The sequence below is a fragment of the Amblyraja radiata genome, chromosome 11, assembly GCF_010909765.2.
Source record: "Amblyraja radiata isolate CabotCenter1 chromosome 11, sAmbRad1.1.pri, whole genome shotgun sequence".
NCBI classification, from domain to species: Eukaryota; Metazoa; Chordata; class Chondrichthyes; order Rajiformes; family Rajidae; genus Amblyraja; species Amblyraja radiata.
Window position 1 is genome coordinate 19,398,249 of NC_045966.1, and position 19,729 is coordinate 19,417,977.

The following is a 19,729-nucleotide window of genomic DNA, read 5'->3' on the forward strand; positions in this document are numbered from 1 at the left end:
AATTCAATGATTGAACACCAACAGCCCTCTAGGGTGGATCATTCCAGAGATTTATAACATTATGTGCAACTATATTTCCCTCTGTCTCAGCCCAAATAATGACAGTCAGTTTGAGATTCTGACCCCAGGTTTAGACTTTCCTGCCATAGGAAAAAGCCTCTAACGTGTAAATCACTTTCAAGACATTGTTTGTCAAACATCACTGTAAATCTGCTGAGCGTTGGTCAATTTTATGCTTTTCAAATGACAACACCTTCATTGCAGCATTCTATCCAGTGGATATACATTTCACAACCTCCTGGGTAAGTATATCTTTGCACTGGTATGCAGTTACAAAACTGCCCACTGTACTGCAGGTGGGGTATGGTTAAAGTCCTGTATAATTGCAGCAAGGCATCTGGCCTCGAAATTCAGATACATTGCACAATTTTGCTGTCAGCACCAAATACATGAAAGTCATTTTGTCTCTGGAGTAAGTCTTGGCTACAATCATTTATGTGTCGACCATGCTTCCCTAGTACAATCAGTATGAAGAAGGGTCCTGACCCTGAAACATCACATATCCATTCTCCAGAGATGCTGCCTAACCCGCTGAGTTACTCCAGCATTTTGTGTCTATTTTTGGTATAAAACAGCATCTGCAGTTCCTTTTTATTACAAATGGGCACTTTTGATTTATTTCGATTTTTTTCTTTATTCGCCTCCACTTCTTGGGACTGTTCACAATGTATCACCACGATCCCACCCAACCATCATGGCCACCCAGCCTACCAGATAGTGATCCGACAACACCAAGCCCTGAGCTTCTGAACTAATCTCCAACTGCTCAAGTAAGAACTTCATTGTTCTGTTTGGGGTCATATGTCAATCACTGTTGGGACTTCCTTCCACACCATTCTCCACAACACAGGCCAAGGCCAAATCACCGATTTACCTGCTATTGTCCTTTGTGTACTCCATAATGATGCAGTGTGCAACTGGACTACAGCCAAACCAAATATTGGCCCACTACAGTGTAACCATTTACTACTCTCCCACAGATCCCAAAGAAGTTCGAGGCCCTTTACTCTTGGTCCCTAAGTCTCTGCAAACAAAATCTTTCTAATTGCTTCCTAGATCAGACTGTTAACTTTAGTTTAGTTTAGAGATACAGTGCAGTAAACAGGCCCTTAAAGCCACCGTGTCCGCACTGACCAGCGATCTTCGCACACTTCCACTATTCTACACATTAGGGACAATTCTACATACTAGGAACAATTTACAATTATACCAAGCCTACAAACTTGTACGTCTTTGGAGTGTGGGAGGAAACTGGTGTTCCCGGAGAAAACCCACATAGGTCACAGGGAGAACGTACAAAATCCGTACAGACAGCACCCGCAGTAAGAATCGAACCTGGGTCTATGGCGCTGTAAGGCAGCAACTCTACCGCTGCACCACCCTTTATCATGCATCTGTAAACCAAGATCCATTGCATATTATACATAATTTCTGGCCAATTAATCTTTACAAATATTCTGGGATATTTTTGTTTCCCTGATCAAAACGACCTCAATTTTCACCTTGTCCACTCACTTAACCCTTCTTGGAGTGTCATGCTAAAATAAAGAACCTCTGAAATTACTTCTGTCAGTGTAGACGAGTCAATGTTTTCCATTTTCCATTCTATGGTAAAGGCATTTCATATGAATTTTTTCTTTGTCATTTCTGCAACCCACAGATTCATGGATGAGGAAGATATGTTGATCTATTTTAGATTATTCATCCAAACAGACGCGACCGTCTTCCACTTCATTATATAATTTTCTTTAGGGATTTTAGGTATTTTAGTTTGTTGATCCACACATCCGGTGCAAGATGGAATATCCGTGTTATAGACCGGCACCTGTCTTCACTGTATATTTTTTAAAATCCATATAAAATGTACACAAAAAGCTCAGACGTGAAGAAGGGTCTTGACTGGAAATGTCACCCATTCCTTCTCTCCAGAGATGCTCCTGGCCCACTGAGTTACTCCAGCTTTTTGAGTCTATCTTCGGTTTAAACCAGCATCTGCAGTTCCTTCCTGCACATGTAAAATATACTACTTCTTTGCTGATTTTTGTGGCAATATTGACTTTAGCAATTGTATTTTGTAGAATATTAGAGACTTGCTTTTTTTTCTAAAACTTAAGTTGATCCCTCAGATACCTCCTAGCTAGGCAAATACGTCTTGGTTTCTTGTTTGTCCTGGCATCTCAGAGACCTTTGATGGATAGATTTCCAAACCTTCAAACATATTAGAAGTCTGACATACTTCAGGGAAACATAAAAAAATTGTGTTTCTTCTTCCTCAATTTCATAGCCAGTAAATCCAAGGGTGAGTATTTGCACCCAGTAATCGCATGATTTTCATGTGAATAATCTCAAGTAGGACAAAAACTACTTTACTCTGAGAGATCAGTCCTGTTGAATTATTTGCTCTTTGCAACTCAGCATCAGAATTGAACAAAATGACGCAGGTACACTTTATGCTCTTCTGCTCTATAATTATGGCTATGTAATGTGGCTTTCTATTTACTTTGATTGCTACTTCACTTATGAAATGTGAAGTACTCAACTGAGTTCTCTAGGGATTTGTATTGAGATTGTAATTCCCAATGTGTATCAGAAATTCAAAAGGAAATTGACTAAAACTGACACAGGGCTGCGAGGGGTAAGACTGATCAGCATATTGAAACATCACCTATCCATGTTCTCCAGAGAAGCCCGCTGAGTTACTCTAGCACTTTGTGCCCTCATTGATATCATTGTTTAACTGGCCTTGTCACTGGTCACTTTCTCATCCTCAGTATTGTTTAGCATGATGATCGCTGATAGATGGTTTTAGAAGCTTATCTCCAAGGACCCCCATGTAATTGCTAACCAAAGGTACAGTGTAGCCCAAAGTCACCAAAGCAACAGGCTGACTCTTCAGGAGAGCTGCCCCTCAATTCCTCTTATCCAACAGTCCAACATATGAAACATAGAATGCTTCCGTTTTGCACTAACATGGTCTTCAAAGATGCCCATCTCTCCATGCCTCACCCTCACTTTGGAAAATCGGACCACCTGGCTGCACTCCTCCTTTCATATAGACAGCAATTAAAAGGAGCAGGTCCAGCAGTGTGGACTGCACAGAGCTAGTCAAGGGAGGCAGAGGAATGATTCTGTGACTGCTTGGAGTCGGCAAACTGGGCGATATTCAAGGATTCGGCGACAAACCTGAATGAATACGCTGTGGTTGCTATTGACATAATTCGTAATGTTCTAACATTTGTGATGATGAAGTTCTTTGAGAGATTAGTTATGGCGCACATCAACTCCTACCTCAGCAAGGACCTAGATCCACTACAATTTGCTTACTGCCACAGTAAATCAATGGGGGATATGATCCTCTGGCTCTCGGCCCTGCACTAGACCACTGGACAATAAGAACACGAACAGTTCATCGACCACAGCTCATCGTTCAACACCATCATCCCCTCCAAACTTGTTAGCAAATTCAGGGAACTGGGTCTCTGTTCATCCATAGAATATAGAACCATTGTGGTTGTTAGTGTTGTACCAAGAGAGTTTCTGAATCAAGACTATTCCATATACTGTTAACAATTAAGTTCAGCAATGGGCTGCTTAAACATTATTTCAACTCACCTTTATTTTTTGCTCTGTGTTTAACCATCCAAAGGCAAGCTGAGTTACTTTGGAGCTCAGATTGTTCTTCAATTAAAGTGACCAGGTGGGTCCATCTTCTTTCAAGGTATGAATTGTCATTGGTGCAGAGGGTTCTTTCGAATGATCTTAGTTCTACTGGGCATCTTCACCACTTTTCACTCAGGCTAATCTATATGGAACAGAATTCTGATTTACATGGTATTAGATATTGGACTCTGGCCTTAGATGGAACACACTAAACAGTTACTAAGGACCAGTTGTACCCCGGACACTCCCTCTTTTCCTCGTTCCCATCAGGCAAGAGGTACATAAGTTTGAAAACACATACCTTCAGATTCAGAGACAGTTTTTCCCAGCTGTTATCACACAATTGAGCCATCCCCTTACGAGCTAGAGTGCAGTCTGATCTCTCATCCACCTCATTGAAAACCCTTGAACTATCTTTAATCAGACTTTATTGGACCTTATCTTGCACTAAATGTTGTACCCTTTATCCTTTATCTGCAGATTGTCGATGATTTGATTGTAATCATGTATTGTCTTCTTTGACTGGATAACACACAACAAAAAGCTTTTCACTGTACCCTGGTACATGTGACAATAAACGAAACTAACTCCCAAGCAAATGGGAGATAATATTGTATATTCTACTCTGATATTATTCTTAGTGTTACATAGAAACATAGAAATTAGGCGCAGGAGTAGGCCATTCGGCCCTTCGAGCCTACACCGCCATTCAATATGATCATGGCTGATCATCCAACTCAGTATCCCGTACCTGCCTTCTCTCCATACCCTCTGATCCCCTTAGCCACAAGGGCCACATCTAACTCCCTCTTAAATATAGCCAATGAACTGGCCTCGACTACCCTCTGTGGCAGGGAGTTCCAGAGATTCACCACTCTCTGTGTGAAAAAAGTTCTTCTCATCTCGGTTTTAAAGGATTTCCCCCTTATCCTTAAGCTGTGACCCCTTGTCCTGGACTTCCCCAACATCGGGAGCAATCTTCCTGCATCTAGCCTGTCCAACCCCTTAAGAATTTTGTAAGTTTCTATAAGATCACCTCTCAATCTCCTAAATTCTAGAGAGTATAAACCAAGTCTATCCAGTCTTTCTTCATAAGACAGTCCTGACATCCCAGGAATCAGTCTGCTGAACCTTCTCTGCACTCCCTCTATGGCAATAATGTCCTTCCTCAGATTTGGAGACCAAAACTGTACGCAATACTCCAGGTGTGGTCTCACCAAGACCCTGTACAACTGCAGTAGAACCTCCCTGCTCCTATACTCAAATCCTTTTGCTATGAAAGCTAACATACCATTCGCTTTCTTCACTGCCTGCTGCAACTGCATGCCCACTTTCAATGACTGGTGTACCATGACACCCAGGTCTCGCTGCATCTCCCCTTTTCCTAGTCGGCCACCATTTAGATAATAGTCTGCTTTCCTGTTTTTGCCACCAAAATGGATAACCTCACATTTATCCACATTATACTGCATCTGCCAAACATTTGCCCACTCACCCAGCCTATCCAAGTCACCTTGCAGTCTCCTAGCATCCCCCTCACAGCTAACACTGCCCCCCAGCTTAGTGTCATCCGCAAACTTGGAGATATTGCCTTCAATTCCCTCATCCAGATCATTAATATATATTGTAAATAGCTGGGGTCCCAGCACTGAGCCTTGCGGTACCCCACTAGTCACTGCCTGCCATTGTGAAAAGGACCCGTTTACTCCTACTCTTTGCTTCCTGTTTGCCAGTCAGTTCTCTATCCACATCAATACTGAACCCCCAATGCCGTGCGCTTTAAGTTTGTAAACTAATCTCTTATGTGGGACCTTGTCGAAAGCCTTCTGGAAGTCCAGATACACCACATCCACTGGTTCTCGCCTATCCACGCTACTAGTTACATCCTCGAAAAATTCTATAAGATTCGTCAGACATGATTTACCTTTTGTAAATCCATGCTGACTTTGTCCAATGATTTCACCACTTTCCAAATGTGCTGCTATCCCATCTTTAATAACTGACTCTAGCAGTTTCCCCACTACCGATGTTAGACTAACTGGTCTGTAATTCCCCGTTTTCTCTCTCCCTCCCTTCTTAAAAAGTGGGGTTACGTTTGCTACCCGCCAATCCTCAGGAACTACTCCAGAATCTAAAGAGTTTTGAAAGATTATTACTAATGCATCCACTATTTCTGGAGCTACTTCCTTAAGTACTCTGGGATGCAGCCTATCTGGCCCTGGGGATTTATCGGCCTTTAATCCATTTAATTTACCCAACACCACTTCCCGGCTAACCTGGATTTCACTCAATTCCTCCAACTCCTTTGACCCGCGGTCCCCTGCTATTTCCGGCAGATTATTTATGTTTTACTTAGTGAAGACGGAACCAAAGTAGTTATTCAATTGGTCCGCCATATCCTTGTTCCCCATGATCAACTCACCTGTTTCTGACTGCAAGGGACCTACATTTGTTTTAACTAATCTCTTTCTTTTCACATATCTATAAAAACTTTTGCAGTCAGTTTTTATGTTCCCTGCCAGTTTTCTTTCATAATCTATTTTTCCTTTCCTAATTAAGTCCTTTGTCCTCCTCTGCTGGTCTCTGAATTTCTCCCAGTCCTCCGGTATGCTGCTTTTTCTGGCTAATTTGTACGCATCATCCTTCGCTTTGATACTATCCCTGATTTCCCTTGTTATCCACGGATGCACTACCTTCCCTGATTTATTCTTTTGCCAAACTGGGATGAACAATTTTTGTAGTTCATCCATGCAGTCTTTAAATGTCTTCCATTGCATATCCACCGTCAACCCTTTTAGAATTAATTGCCAGTCCATCTTGGCCAATTCACGTCTCATACCCTCAAAGTTACCTTTCTTTAAGTTCAGAACCATTGTTTCTGAATTAACAATGTCACTCTCCATCCTAATGAACTCAACCATATTATGGTCACTCTTGCCCAAGGGGGCACGTACAACAAGACTGCTAACTAACCCTTCCTCATTACTCAATACCCAGTCTAAAATAGCCTGCTCTCTCGTTGGTTCTTCTACATGTTGATTTAGATAACTATCCCGCATACATTCCAAAAAATCCTCTTCCTCAGCACCCCTGCCAATTTGATTCACCCAATCTATATGTAGATTGAAGTCACCCATTATAACGGTTTTGCCTTTGTCGCACGCATTTCTAATTTCCTGTTTGATACCATCTCCAATTTCACTACTACTGTTAGGTGGCCTGTACACAACACCCACCAGCGTTTTCTGCCCCTTAGTGTTTCGCAGCTCTACCCATACCGATTCCACATCCTGCAAACTAATGTCCTTCCTTTCCATTGCGTTAATCTCCTCTCTAATCAGCAACGCTACCCCACCTCCTTTTCCTTTCTCTCTATCCCTCCTGAATATTGAATATGTGTTAAGGGTTAAGTGTTTAGTGTTAAGTGTTAAGGAGTAGTTTGTTGATTGTAGGACTACATTAGGACCACTTGAGTTATTGTGTTGGTTAATTTCTTTGTTTGAAAAAAACCCAATCAATGCTAAAGATCAAATTGCATGTTAACCATCTCTCAGCTGGTCTGCTCCACTTATTGGAGCTCATATCATCCATACGTGAAGGGTGTATGCAAGGGAAGTAAGATCAAAACATTTAAAAGGCATTTATACAGGTTAGGATAGGAAAGGTTGAGAGGCATATTGGCCAAATGAGACTAGCTCAGGTCGGCACCTTTGTCAACATGAACAAATTGGGCTGAAGGGTCTGTAATGTATAACTCTGTAACTCTAAGACTGGAATGCTGATTCTCCAGTCTCTGCCGGGAGTTATGGACCAGTGAATGAAAGGCATTAATCATGAAACTTTTCACTCAGAGCCATTCAAACAGATTAACAGCACTAAACAAATATAATTTATGCAATTGTGTGTGTTGTGTTGTGTTGCCATGTGTTGAACTTGCATTCATACCTCAGGGAAGCACATAATGAAGAAAAATACCGATTATTGTATAGCAGGGAAAATTGAATCCTCTGGGTATTTGGCTTTTGTATTTAAAATGTGCAAATATTGATTCCTGCACTAGATAAGAAGTAGTTAGATGGAAAAATGTTAATTATAGTGGTGACAATTCAAATAGGGCAGAAAACAATCCTTAATATATTGGTATGCATACTCAGATTGCACCACTGTTGTAAAACATTCAGAGCAGTGTTGCTTCACCAGAGAACAACATTTCATTCCCCTCGCTAACAATGGTGTATGATTTCCAGACAGATATCTAGGAAAATCGCATCTTCGTTTACTGTGATACCTGTATTTTGGCATTTGTGAAGCGGAAAAATGTTATGTATGTGCAATATGTGCTATTATATATTTACTGTGCAGTAAGATAGATGGTTCAGCATTTCAAGTTTAAATAACTCAATCCTAAAATGCCTATGGCAGTCACTAGGATTATTTACTTAAAAAGGGACAGGAGAAATGGAATGCAAGTAATGTTTCAATATGTTCCAGCAGCATAGACCAGCAATGCAATATGGGGAGTGGGCTGTCAGAAGTGGGGGAGTTGGGACAGGATTGTTTCACTGCCAGGTGGGACCAGGTGGATGCTCTTGTATACAACACTAATGTGCCAATTAGTCTCTTTCCACGGTGTAAATGGGGCGGCACTGTGTCACAGCGGTAGAGCCACTGCCTCATAGCACCAGGTACCTGGGTTTGATCCTGACCTCGACAGCTGTGTTGAGTTTGTACATTTTCCTTGTGACCGCGTGGGTTTTCTCCAGGTGCCCATTTTCTCTTACATTCCAAAGACGTGCCGGGTTGTAGGTTAATAGGCTTCTGTAAATTACCCCAGTGTGTAGGATACGAAAGTGGGATAATACAGAACTAGTGTGAATGTGCGTTCAATAGTCAGCATGGATTGGGCCGAAGGGCCTGTTTCCATACTGTATCTCAACTTAGAAGGATGAGGGGAGACCTCATTCAAACTTACCGAATAATGAAAGATCTGGATAATGAATGTGGAGAGGATGTTTCCACTAGTGGGATAGTCTAGGACCAGAGGCCATAGCCTCAGAATAAAAGGATGTGCTTTTAGAAAGGAGACGAGGAGGCATTCCTTTAGTCAGAGGGTGGTGAATCTCTGGAATTCATTGCCACAGACGGCTCTGGAGCCCGTCCGAGTAATTTTAAGATGGAGATTTACAAATTCTTGATTGTCAGGGGTTATGGAGTGAAGGCAGAAGAATGGGGTTAAGAGGGAAAGATAGATCAACCATGATTGAATGGGGAAGTAAACTTGATGGGCCGAAAGGCCTAATTCTGCTCCTAGAACTTATGAACATAATCTAAACTAAACTTTCTTACAATTCTGTGTTAGGCCAATAGTGGGAACATTCTCCCACAGAATATAGACTATCCATATTAAAAAGAAGCCCAACAGAAATGCAAGCCTGATTAAAGAAATGATTTAGATGTATATGGATCCTGCTTATCAATTTGTTAAGCTTGCACTCTCACTCAATGGCCACATACCACCATCTTCACCCAACAAAGCCAACCACTGTAGATAGACACAAAAAGCTGGAGTAACAGCAGGTAAGGCAGCATCTCTGGAGAGTGGGAATGGTTGACATTTTGGGTCAAAACATTTCTACACAAACCCATCCACCACATGCTTTCACTCTGGTACAAAACCATTCAATTTCCTTGAGGTGTTGTGGAGGGAAATGCACAATGTGCCCATTTTGGAGGAGAAAAAAACCTTCAGAAAATTCATGTTCAAATTGTTCAGGCGATCAAGGAAATCTAGGCATTGATAATTGCAGTGCTTAATGAACCCGTCTAATTCCTTTGGGTAGATGTGTCTCCAGTCGTAGCAGGCAGCCAGTACTATCGCAACATTTTTACTCATCCACTTGCATTGGCAACGTCAACATTTCTAAGCATTAAATTAATTGCATGCTTCCATGGTTTATGCTAATGCCTCCTAAATCTTCTCCACTTATCTAAAACAATTAAACTACCCACTGTGTTTGCTTCCTATTTTTAATTCATAAACTGTGCGAGCCTCATCCTCAAATACCAAATTCTGCTTCCTATTAAATTAATTTGTGGAATTAGCTTTCACCAGCTTTCTCAGGTGGCGTTCTGAAACTTTTCATATCAATTGTTATTTCCAAAGACAAAATGTTCTGCCCAAAATCCTTTTTGATAAGTAAATATTAATCAAGTATCACACAATAATTCTGCAAATGGTTTCCATTGACTTGATAACTTTGCAGCTCTCAGCGTTGAAGTCTAAGGTTGTGAGGGTTATGTTTAGTGGCCTGCGGAAAAGAGCCATGTGATTTTTGATGGGATGTTAATCCCATTGTTTCTAATGCAAACAGCAAGTCAGCTTCACATTGCTAGTTAATTACAATGTTTGCTACATGTTGCCAGAGCTAATCGGGCATCCAAGTGGCTGGACAAATCAGCAGATGCCGAGTATTGTGTGTAACCTTCACCATATAAACCCAGCCTACAGCTTTCGCAATAGAGATGTATAAGACCATAGGACATTAGGAGCAGAATTAGACCATTCCATCCATCAAGTCTACTCCACCATTCAATCATGGATGATCTATCTTTCCCTCTCAATCTCGTTCTCCTGCCTTCTCCCCGTAACCTTTGACACCCTTAATAATCAAGAATTTATCAATCTCTGCTTTAAAATTCCCAAATGACGGCCTCGACCGCCATCTATGGCAATGAATTCCACTGATTCACCATAATCCTGCTGAAGAAATTCCCCATCGTCTCCATTCGATAGGTATGTCATTTTATTCTGAGGCTGTGCCCTCTGGTTATAGACTCTCCTACCACTGGGAACATCCTCTCTACATCCACTCCATCTAGGCCCTTCATTATCATTGCTTCGTCAAGGGTGGCACAGTGGTGCAGCGGTAGAATTGCTGCCTTGAAGCGCCAGAAACCTGGTTCTATCCTGGCTATGGGTGCTGTCTCTACGGAACCTGTATGTTCTGCCTGTGACCGCATGGGATTTCTCCGGGTGATCTGGATACCTCCCACATTCCAAAGACATGAAGGTTTGTGGGTTAAATGGCTTCTGTAAATTGCCCCTAGTGTGCAGGATGTGAAACTGGGATAACAAAGAACTAGTGTATGGGTGATCGTTGGTCGGCATGGACTCAGTGGGCTGAAGGGCCTGTTTCCATGCTGTATTTCTTAACTCTAAACTAAAATCTAGTAACATTTGTTGTGGAACTCGTAACAAAATAGAAAAATATATAATAATTGCACAACAACGAGGGCGGCACGGTGGCGCAACGGTAGAGTTGCTGACTTACAGCGCTTGCAGTGTCAGAGATCCGGGTTCGATCCCGACTACAAGTGCTGTCTGTACGGAGTTTATACGTTCTCCACGTGGACTTTCTCCGAGATCTTCGGTTTCCTAGTGTGCGTAGGATAGTGTTAATTGTGATTTGGACATGACCCTCCTAACTTCCAGTATGGTCCCTGGTGGACTCTTCGGGTGTAATGAGCACAAGGTACAAGGTAATGTGCAGGGATCGCTGGTCGGTGCGGACTCGTTGGGGCGAAGGGCCCGTTTCCGCGCTGTGTCTCTAAACTAAACTAAATTAAAAATGAGAGACTTCAGGCTCCAATGGAAGGTTTAAATGGAAATGGTGTGGAAGATAAATTTATATAATCCAGAGAAACAGGAGATTCTCCAGACCTTCTCCATGCAACTTGACAGCCAAGGTATTCTGTGCTAGGAGTTAAACCGTAGATGCCAAGCACAAAATAACCTCTGACATGTAGAGAAGGTCAGAAAATGTATCCTCAAATGCCATGTATCAATGATTCAATGATGATTCAATGGATATTTATTGTCACACGTGCAATTAAACATTACATAGTGAAAATCATTTTGCATATAATGCTGGCGCCACCATGTTTGGCACCATTTCATCAATTTCAAAGTACGGATTCCCACAATTTAATTCTACTGGAGCGGCTCGTGATCCCATCAGTCGCCCATGACCGGCTCGGCCCGAGAACTGCCCTCTCTCTCTCTCTTCTGCTCGCCGGTCATCTTTGTGTCCCGCGGGCAACCTCCTGCAGCCGATCTGAAGGAGTTGGAGGCATAACCCCTGTTCACCATCCTACCGACTCTTGGTCCAAGCGAGTTTGGCTACTTGGCGAAGCCTCTCTGTTGGATTCGACTGATAGACAATGCCCCCAGGCACTTTCGGCCGTCCGACGGGGCCTACAGCAGTTCAGTGTCAAATGAGCTCCAGGCATGTTCGGCCATCCACGGGACCTTCCGGGTGGCATTGTGGCCGTGGTGCCTTGTTTAAAGGACTCGGGCTGAATTCCTAGTTTTGCAGCCGCGGCTCGGTGGGAAGGCCTCAGCAATGGCATCATCAACTTTGTACTCTAATCAACAGACACATGTTGCATTAATACCTATCAAACCTAGTGCAATGGTGAGGTTGCTGCCTTATGCCCCTGTCCCACTTAGGAAACCTGAACGGAAACCTCTGGTGACCTTGCGCCCCACCCAAGGTTTCCATGAGGTTCCCGGAGGTTTTGGTCACTCTCACTAATGGTTGAATGTAGTTTGCACGTGTTCGAGGCTTCTTCTATGTTCCTGCGATTATTTCAACAAAATCAAAACCGGCCTTGACTAAAATAGGTTGCCGTTTGGTCGAAGCCAGTGGAGTGGGTTTGCTATTTATTTACAGGCAGTCAAAGGCAATGTCCTTCACTGACCGGCCATTTTGATTGGCTCATTGGAGTTTTCAGCAAAGATCCTAGGATCTTTGGTTTTCAGGACTTAGAAGATCCGCAGGAAGATAAAATGCCCGCTAACTTTATTAAACTTCTTAAAACTGTCTCCACTCCTTCACCCCCCCTTCTCTCCCCCTTCTCTCCCCCATTCTCCCCCCTTCTCTCTCTCCCTTCTCTCTCCCCCTTCTCTCTCTCCCTTCTCTCTCCCCCTTCTCTCTCCCCTTCTCTGTCCTTCCCACTCCTTCTTTCCCCTTCTCTTCCTCTCTAAAGGACTTACTGTGCTCTGTGGCAGCCGTTTACCTTCCTCTTCATTGCACAGACAGTGCTCTTCCGCTGTCCCTGGCCCCCACCTTCGCAAAGTGTTTGTGTGTGTGTGTGTGTGTGTGTGTTTGTGTGTGTGTGTGTGTGTGTGTGTGTGTGTGTGTGTGTGTGTGTGTGTGTGTGTGTGTGTGTGTGTGTGTGTGTGTGTGTGTGTGTGTGTGTGTGTGCGGTCGGTAGCAAAGATCCTGTAGGATCTTTAGTCAGTAGATGCAGCTCATACTTCGGTCGAGGCTTTCCAGGCAAGTGACCAAAACCTCTGGCGACTCATGGAAACCTTGGGTGGGGCGCAAGGTCACCAGAGGTTTCCGTTCAGGTTTCCTAAGTGGGACAGGGGCATTACAGCGCCATGAGACCCAGGTTCAATCCCGACGTCAGCTACCGTCTAAGTTTGGATTTGCACATTCTTCCTGTGACCACGTGGGTTTACTCCAGGGGCTCAGGTTTCCTCCCACATCTCAAAGACCTGTGGGTCCGTAGGTTAATGAGCCTCTTAGTGTTTATCTTAGTGTTTAGGTAGTAGATGAGGAACTGGGATTACATAGAACTAGTGTGAACAGGTGATTGATGGCCGGTGTGGATGGTGGGCCGAAGGGTCCATGTGGTATCGCTAAATATTTAACAGGCGTTTTTGAACTGAAAACAAAAAAATCCATAAAATATTACCTATTTATATATCTCTACAAAAGATGTAATCCACACACCTAAGCATGCCAGAAATTGTACTGAAGTTGCATGTGCCAGCTTCTAGATAAAATGATTTATTTTAAAATATTTAACCTATATTGAACCCTCAAGATTTGCACTATCCCTGTACAAAGAGCAATGCCTTGAAGGGTCAACTGACTCTGCAGTTTCAAGATAGCAGGCATCCTGTGGCGTTCATGCCACAAATGTACTTCATTAGGAATATAAAAATGTAAGTAGACAAAAATGCTGGAGAAACTCAGCGGGTGCAGCAGCATCTATGGAGCGAAGGAAATAGGCAAAGTTTCGGGTCGAAACCCTTCTTCAGACTGATGTGAGGGTGGGGTGTGGGTGGGGCAGGAGGAAGAAAGGAAGAGGTGGAGCCAGAGGGCTGAGGGAGAGCTGAGAAGGGGAGGAGAAAGTAAGGACTACCTGAAATTAGAGAAGTCAATGTTCGTACCTCTGGGGTGCAAACTGCCCAAGCAAAATATGAGGTGCTGCTCCTCCAATTTATGGTGGTCCTCACTCTAGCCATGGAGGAGGCCCAGGACAGAAAGGTCGGATTCGGAATGGGAGGGTGAGTTGAAGTGCTGAGCCACCGTGAGATCAGGTTGGTTATTGCGAACCGAGCGGAGGTGTTCACAATAATTCATTCCTCCTGGAATGAAGGAATGAATTAACACAGTCTCTGGACTTTCAAAGGCGCTGAGGAGTGCACTGTCATTTCTGAAGATGCACTTTGAGATTTTCTAATCAGCAGTGTTCCTTAACTTACCAGTAAAGCAGGAACCTGATACGTTGTGGTCAGCGTTCACCTCAGCCTCTTCCATGTTGGTCATTATGCAGTGCTTTGAGCTCCAGATCATATTGTTACAGGCTGATACTTGTGTTACTTGATGATAAAGGCATGTGGCTGACACTATAAAAAAAACTCAAACATGTTAATTGTGACTGCAAGTACCTGGTTTGATTTTGTTAATGGTTCAATTTCACCTTGGAGTAATCGCTAATACTCTGAGCAAAATTTATTTAGGTTTGCATAGAGCTCAAAAAACAAGATCCAAAATACAAGATGCAAATTCTAGGCAGTAAGGTAACTGGTCAATGTTTCAAGTATCAGCTATGGATCTGATTATCCATGCAGTATTTGTTCAAATAAAAGAAACAAGTTAGAAATTGAAGGATATAGCAGTAATGTGGTTGATAATTACTTCTTATAATTTGAGTAATTTGATCACAACCACTGGTCCTCTTTCCCTTCGAACAAAATCATCCCAAATTATTTATGGGGCAACACTTGGAGCAGGGTCTATAAAATGTGAGCCTGAATCAGAACCTTCTGCAACTCTGGCTTTCAATCTGTGCTCATCAACTTGTGATAAGATTTGTGACCTTTGATTAAGTGAAACTCAGGCACTAAAACAGATACTGTGTACAGAATGAGGTTCAAATTACTGAGGATAGAGCAGTTTCCTTCACCAGCATGAAGACAGACAGGAGTAACCTACAGGGCAAATCTATCTCCAATGTCAACAACTCTCTTTTAAATAGAGTTTTTAATGGAGCAAAGAAACCCAGGGAAATATATCAGACAAAATGTATTATTAATCTGGCAGGAACAAGACTTTGGTGGTGCCTGACTGGTAGATTTTCCTAACTATTGGATGTTATTCCAAGTGAATACTCAGACATTGTATTAAAGGGAGTGCGGGAAACAGGGCTAGTGAGCAGTCTTGAACTACTATATCTACCCCTGGACTATCTTTGATCGAACTTTACTGGACTTTATCTTGCACTAAACGTTGTTCAAGTTATTCCCTTTATCATGTACACTGTGGATGGCTCTAATGAAATCATGTATTGTCTTTCCACTGACAGGTTAGCACTCAACAAAGCTTTTCACTGTACCTTGGTGCACGTGGCAATAAACTAAACTATACTCCTGGACTTCTGAACAATTGGATAGCAGGGTTATTGAAATGTGACTCCATTATCTCAGATGGTCAAAAGCTTCATCAAACAGTTGGGTTTTGAGGAACATTTTAACAGTACAGAATGATGAAGATGGGATGGGATTTAGGGGGAAAATTCCAAATCTTTGGAAGTGGCAGCTGAAGCCATAGCCACCAATTAAATTTGAGGATAATCAACATCCAATTTAGAGAAGCAGAGTTACAAGTACCCTGGAGAGTAATGGAGTTAAATGATTTATTGGCCTTTATCAAAATCTCGTTGAATTTATTTAAACTTATTATTTTTCATAAATGTCAATTCAATTATTTTTCTATTAAGAAAACTTGATATTTATGTGAACCTGTTTATTACCACTCTATTAAATCTCCCTGTATGTGCAGTGAGTATTCAAATTATAAATTGAGTGTAAAGTTTACATTGAATTATTAGAAGAAACTCAGTGCAGCATTGATTAAATTAATTGAAGATAACTTGCAATTCATTACCTGTTTCACATACTATCACTGCTGAATGTACAACTTCTGCACACCATGCAGATCCAACAATCCAGGCAGGCAATTGTTACATCGTACAGTTTGTATAAGGTGGGCAAACAGTGTGAGACTAATATTGCCATTATCCATTTAAGAAACTTTCTTTAGATAAAGATTTTGTACAGTGATTATTTCCAGCTCTGATTGTCAGCAGATCAATCTTAATAACCATGGCATGATAAGAAATTGCAACAGCTTTGTGGCAAAAGTACAAGTTCAAACACAAATTTTATTCCAACACCCCCTTTAATTGTACTTGCAATCAAATTTATCTTCACTCATTGCAATCTTATAAGTAGTAAAAACATCACTACGCAATTCCACTTTTGTTATTATTTTGACGGCCTGGGTACACAAAGGTTCTTTTATACCCTTGACTTCAATCCATAATATACAGGCGTGTGAACCATTTGTACAGGATAGCCACTTCAAATAAAATATGTAATCAGTACCTTTTTGCTCCCATCTCCATCCTTATTTTGCTGTTCATTTATCCCACTATTCCTTCTTACCAACTTGTTCAATTTGCCTCCAAATGTTGAATAATGTTTCAGTGTGCAAGTAGCCAAAAACCTTCATTGGCTGTTGGACCTGCCTCTATAGTTCTGATAGCAGGGAGCATTAAAACTGTTGAATGTAGTAGTCTGCCATTGGTAAATAGTAACCAAAACCACTCTCTGTATGTTGTATGCCAGGAGCCACAAACAATGCGACTACAACTGTTGCAACAAACCATTCAGTTTCATCATTAACAAGTGGCAAGCCAATTTCAGGAGGTGTGACGACCATACAAACTACAACTGAAGGTAAAAATACTTTTACATTGCTATGTTCTCCACAATAATTAAGTAACACATTTGGAGGGATATGAGCCAAATGCAGGCATGTGTGACTAGTGTAGCAGGGACATGTTGGCCGATGTTGGCAAGTTGGGCCGAAGGGCCTGTTTCCACACTGTATCACACTATGCCGTATGACTCTAACTTGAAATGAATCAAAATCATTTTAGTTACATTAGTCAGACTTTCGGGCAGAATTTGAATGCTCACATTGCAAGCATTTCTAATTTATTTACATTTATGAATTATATCAATCCTGATTGACTACATATGGCCAAAGCAAATTGTCCAGCTGAGGCAGCTTTGCAAAATATAATTCCCATTCTGTGAAGAAAGAAGATGCAGTGATTTCATCAAAATTATAGATTAATGCTGAAATATATAGCAAAAGTCAGTAATCGTGACAATTACATTAAAAGGTATACACAGTATAAAGAATAAAAATACATCTAACTAAAATATCCAACCATCATTAAAGATAAAAACCACCATAATGCAAACTCTTGGCCCTTTATTCAACCACACACGTATGCTTTAGGTATATCTAATACTAGAATATTTGAGGGAGTATGTAGAATTAGAGAAAAAGAAGTACAGAAGTTTCAAAACGCATACCTCCAGATTCAAGGACAGTTTGTTCCCAGTAAATAGTTCTAACTCATGAATATTTTTCATTTATAGTGTCAAACAGCTCTTCAGCGACAAATACGTCCACTATTACAACATCTGCAGGAAGTGAAAACTTCACATCTGAAGTAACAATCTCTGACAGGACTGAAACAACAGGTAATGCTGTCACTGTATTTAATATTACCATGTTTTTGTGCAGAGGAATCAGAAATTTTAACTTGTGCATGCCCATGTGCACATAAATCTGTGTGCAAGTATGTGCATGAGTAATATCTTAATAAAGTGAATCTGATGGGGTTGTAATAAGGATAGCAGTTTCATAAAATTGCCCTGATCATTTTTGGTAGGCAAGGGATCTCAAGGGATTATATTTGGGTGCAAACATTCAGTTTGAAAGACAAGGGATAGAAAATGGGCAAGAATGAAATCTTGAGAAAAGACATGTGACATTTCAGCCACAGAATAAAAAGCTACCAGATAACCTCTGGATAAGTACGGCAGAGTGGAGGTGAATGGTAAATCCCAGGGTAGATCCCAATTTTACACCACATTGACCTCAAAAGTCTTTGACCAGTCAGAACTGCATTCATCATCCTATCTCTGCAACTTATGATAGCTCTACAGAGAAGCTCCCCTCTGAGACTGAGGGTAGCATTGTCATTCTCCACTTCTCTGTCATTGGGATATGCGCCATAGTTGGAGAAAAAGATAAATATATGTTGCAGGAAAAAATGGATGACATTGCAAAACAGTAAGTAGATGGAAGTGAAATTGAGGACAGAGGGGAAGAGGGAATGAGCAGACAGGAAAGGGAGAAAATTGAAGGCAGCAATGTTGAAGTCTGAGTATTAATGAAACGATAGTCACAAAAGATTAGAACATTTTTCACAGAGAAGAAAGGGCTAAAAGAGAGAATAGATCATTATGAAAGGAAGATTGATAGTTAACAGTGAAAATGGACAGAAACAATGTGCAGGAGGAACTCAATAGGTCAAGCAGCATCTGTGGGGGGAATGGACAGATGACGTCTTGGGTCAGTACCATTCTTCGGACTAATGAAAAGAGAAAAATGAGATGTGGAGAATAAGGAGAAATAAATGGTGGAAAAGGAGAGGGGCTGGAGAGAGAAGTTGAAACTGATACTTTTGATACTCCTACTCTGTGATGATACGTTTTAGTTGCATTATTATTAAATTGACTTCATTTCTACTTGTAGTTAATACAAGCACTGGTGATAATTCAACATCTTTCCCTGTGACTTCCAATGGATTGTATTCTACTATATACAGTATGTATTCTACTACTACAACATCCAGCAGCAAGGAATCACTAGGTAAAGTTTGTCATTGCACTAACTAACATAAACCATGTTTATATTCAACCTGTCTATAAAATATCATACCAGTTTTACAACCTAAATGTTATTTACATTTTTTAAATTTGAACTTTTTAGTATTTAAATAGATGTTAATAAGAATCTATTTAGTGAAATACCAAAGCTTGTATAAATATGGATATGTTTACAAGCATTCTTCATTTTTTGGGTACAATTATCTGACTATTAAATGAAAAAGAAAAATCCACATTAGAATGTCTGAACAGAAATTCTGCTTTACAATTATTCCTGCAGAAGCACATGATTTACAGACTTCTCCATTTTTGTTCTTCATTTGCCATCTTCTGCTCTCAGCTGAATATGGATCATGTACAGGCAGATTAGTGTGCAAAATAAGAGCACATGGTATTGGGGGTAGGGCATTGACATGGATAGAGAACTGGTTGGCAGACAGGAAGCAAAGAGTGGAAATTAACGTGTCCTTTTCAGAATGGCAGACGGTGACTAATGGGGTGCCGCAAGGCTCGGTGCTGGGACCCCAGTTACTTACAATATATATTAACGATTTAGAAGAGAGAATTAAATGGAAAATCTCCAAGTTTGCGGATGGCACAAAGCTGGGTGGCAGTGTGAGCTACGAGGAGGATGCTATGAGGCTGTAGGGTGACCTGGATAGGTTGGGTGAGTGGGCAGATGCATGGCAGATGGAGTATGATGTGGATAAATGTGAGGTTATCCACTTTGGTGGCAAGAACAGGAAGGCAGATTGTTATCTGAATAGTGGAAGAAGGAACTGGAGATGCTGGTTTAAGCCGAAGATAGACACAAAAATCTGGAGTAACTCAGCGGGACAGGCAGCATCTCTGGAGAGAAGGAATGGGTGACGTTTGGGGTCGAGACCCTTCTTTTGGCTT

General features: G+C 41.5%; 1 protein-coding gene across 3 annotated transcripts in view; it reads left to right on the forward strand.

Annotated features, from left to right (window-relative positions):
• The window catches only part of ecscr (endothelial cell surface expressed chemotaxis and apoptosis regulator), a 35,609-nt gene that overhangs the window by 4,741 nt on the left and 11,139 nt on the right, over positions 1-19,729 (forward strand). For 2 of the 3 annotated variants that reach the window (XR_004413443.1, XM_033029460.1), the window contains exons 2-4: positions 16,694-16,816; positions 17,531-17,635; positions 18,696-18,812. Coding sequence is in view for 2 of the 3 variants with exons in the window: in XM_033029460.1 (XP_032885351.1) it covers positions 16,694-16,816; positions 17,531-17,635; positions 18,696-18,812 (345 nt within the window). In the remaining variant the exon portion in view is untranslated. The remainder of the gene's footprint in view (positions 1-16,693; positions 16,817-17,530; positions 17,636-18,695; positions 18,813-19,729) is intronic. The other variant, XM_033029461.1, reaches the window with a different exon arrangement.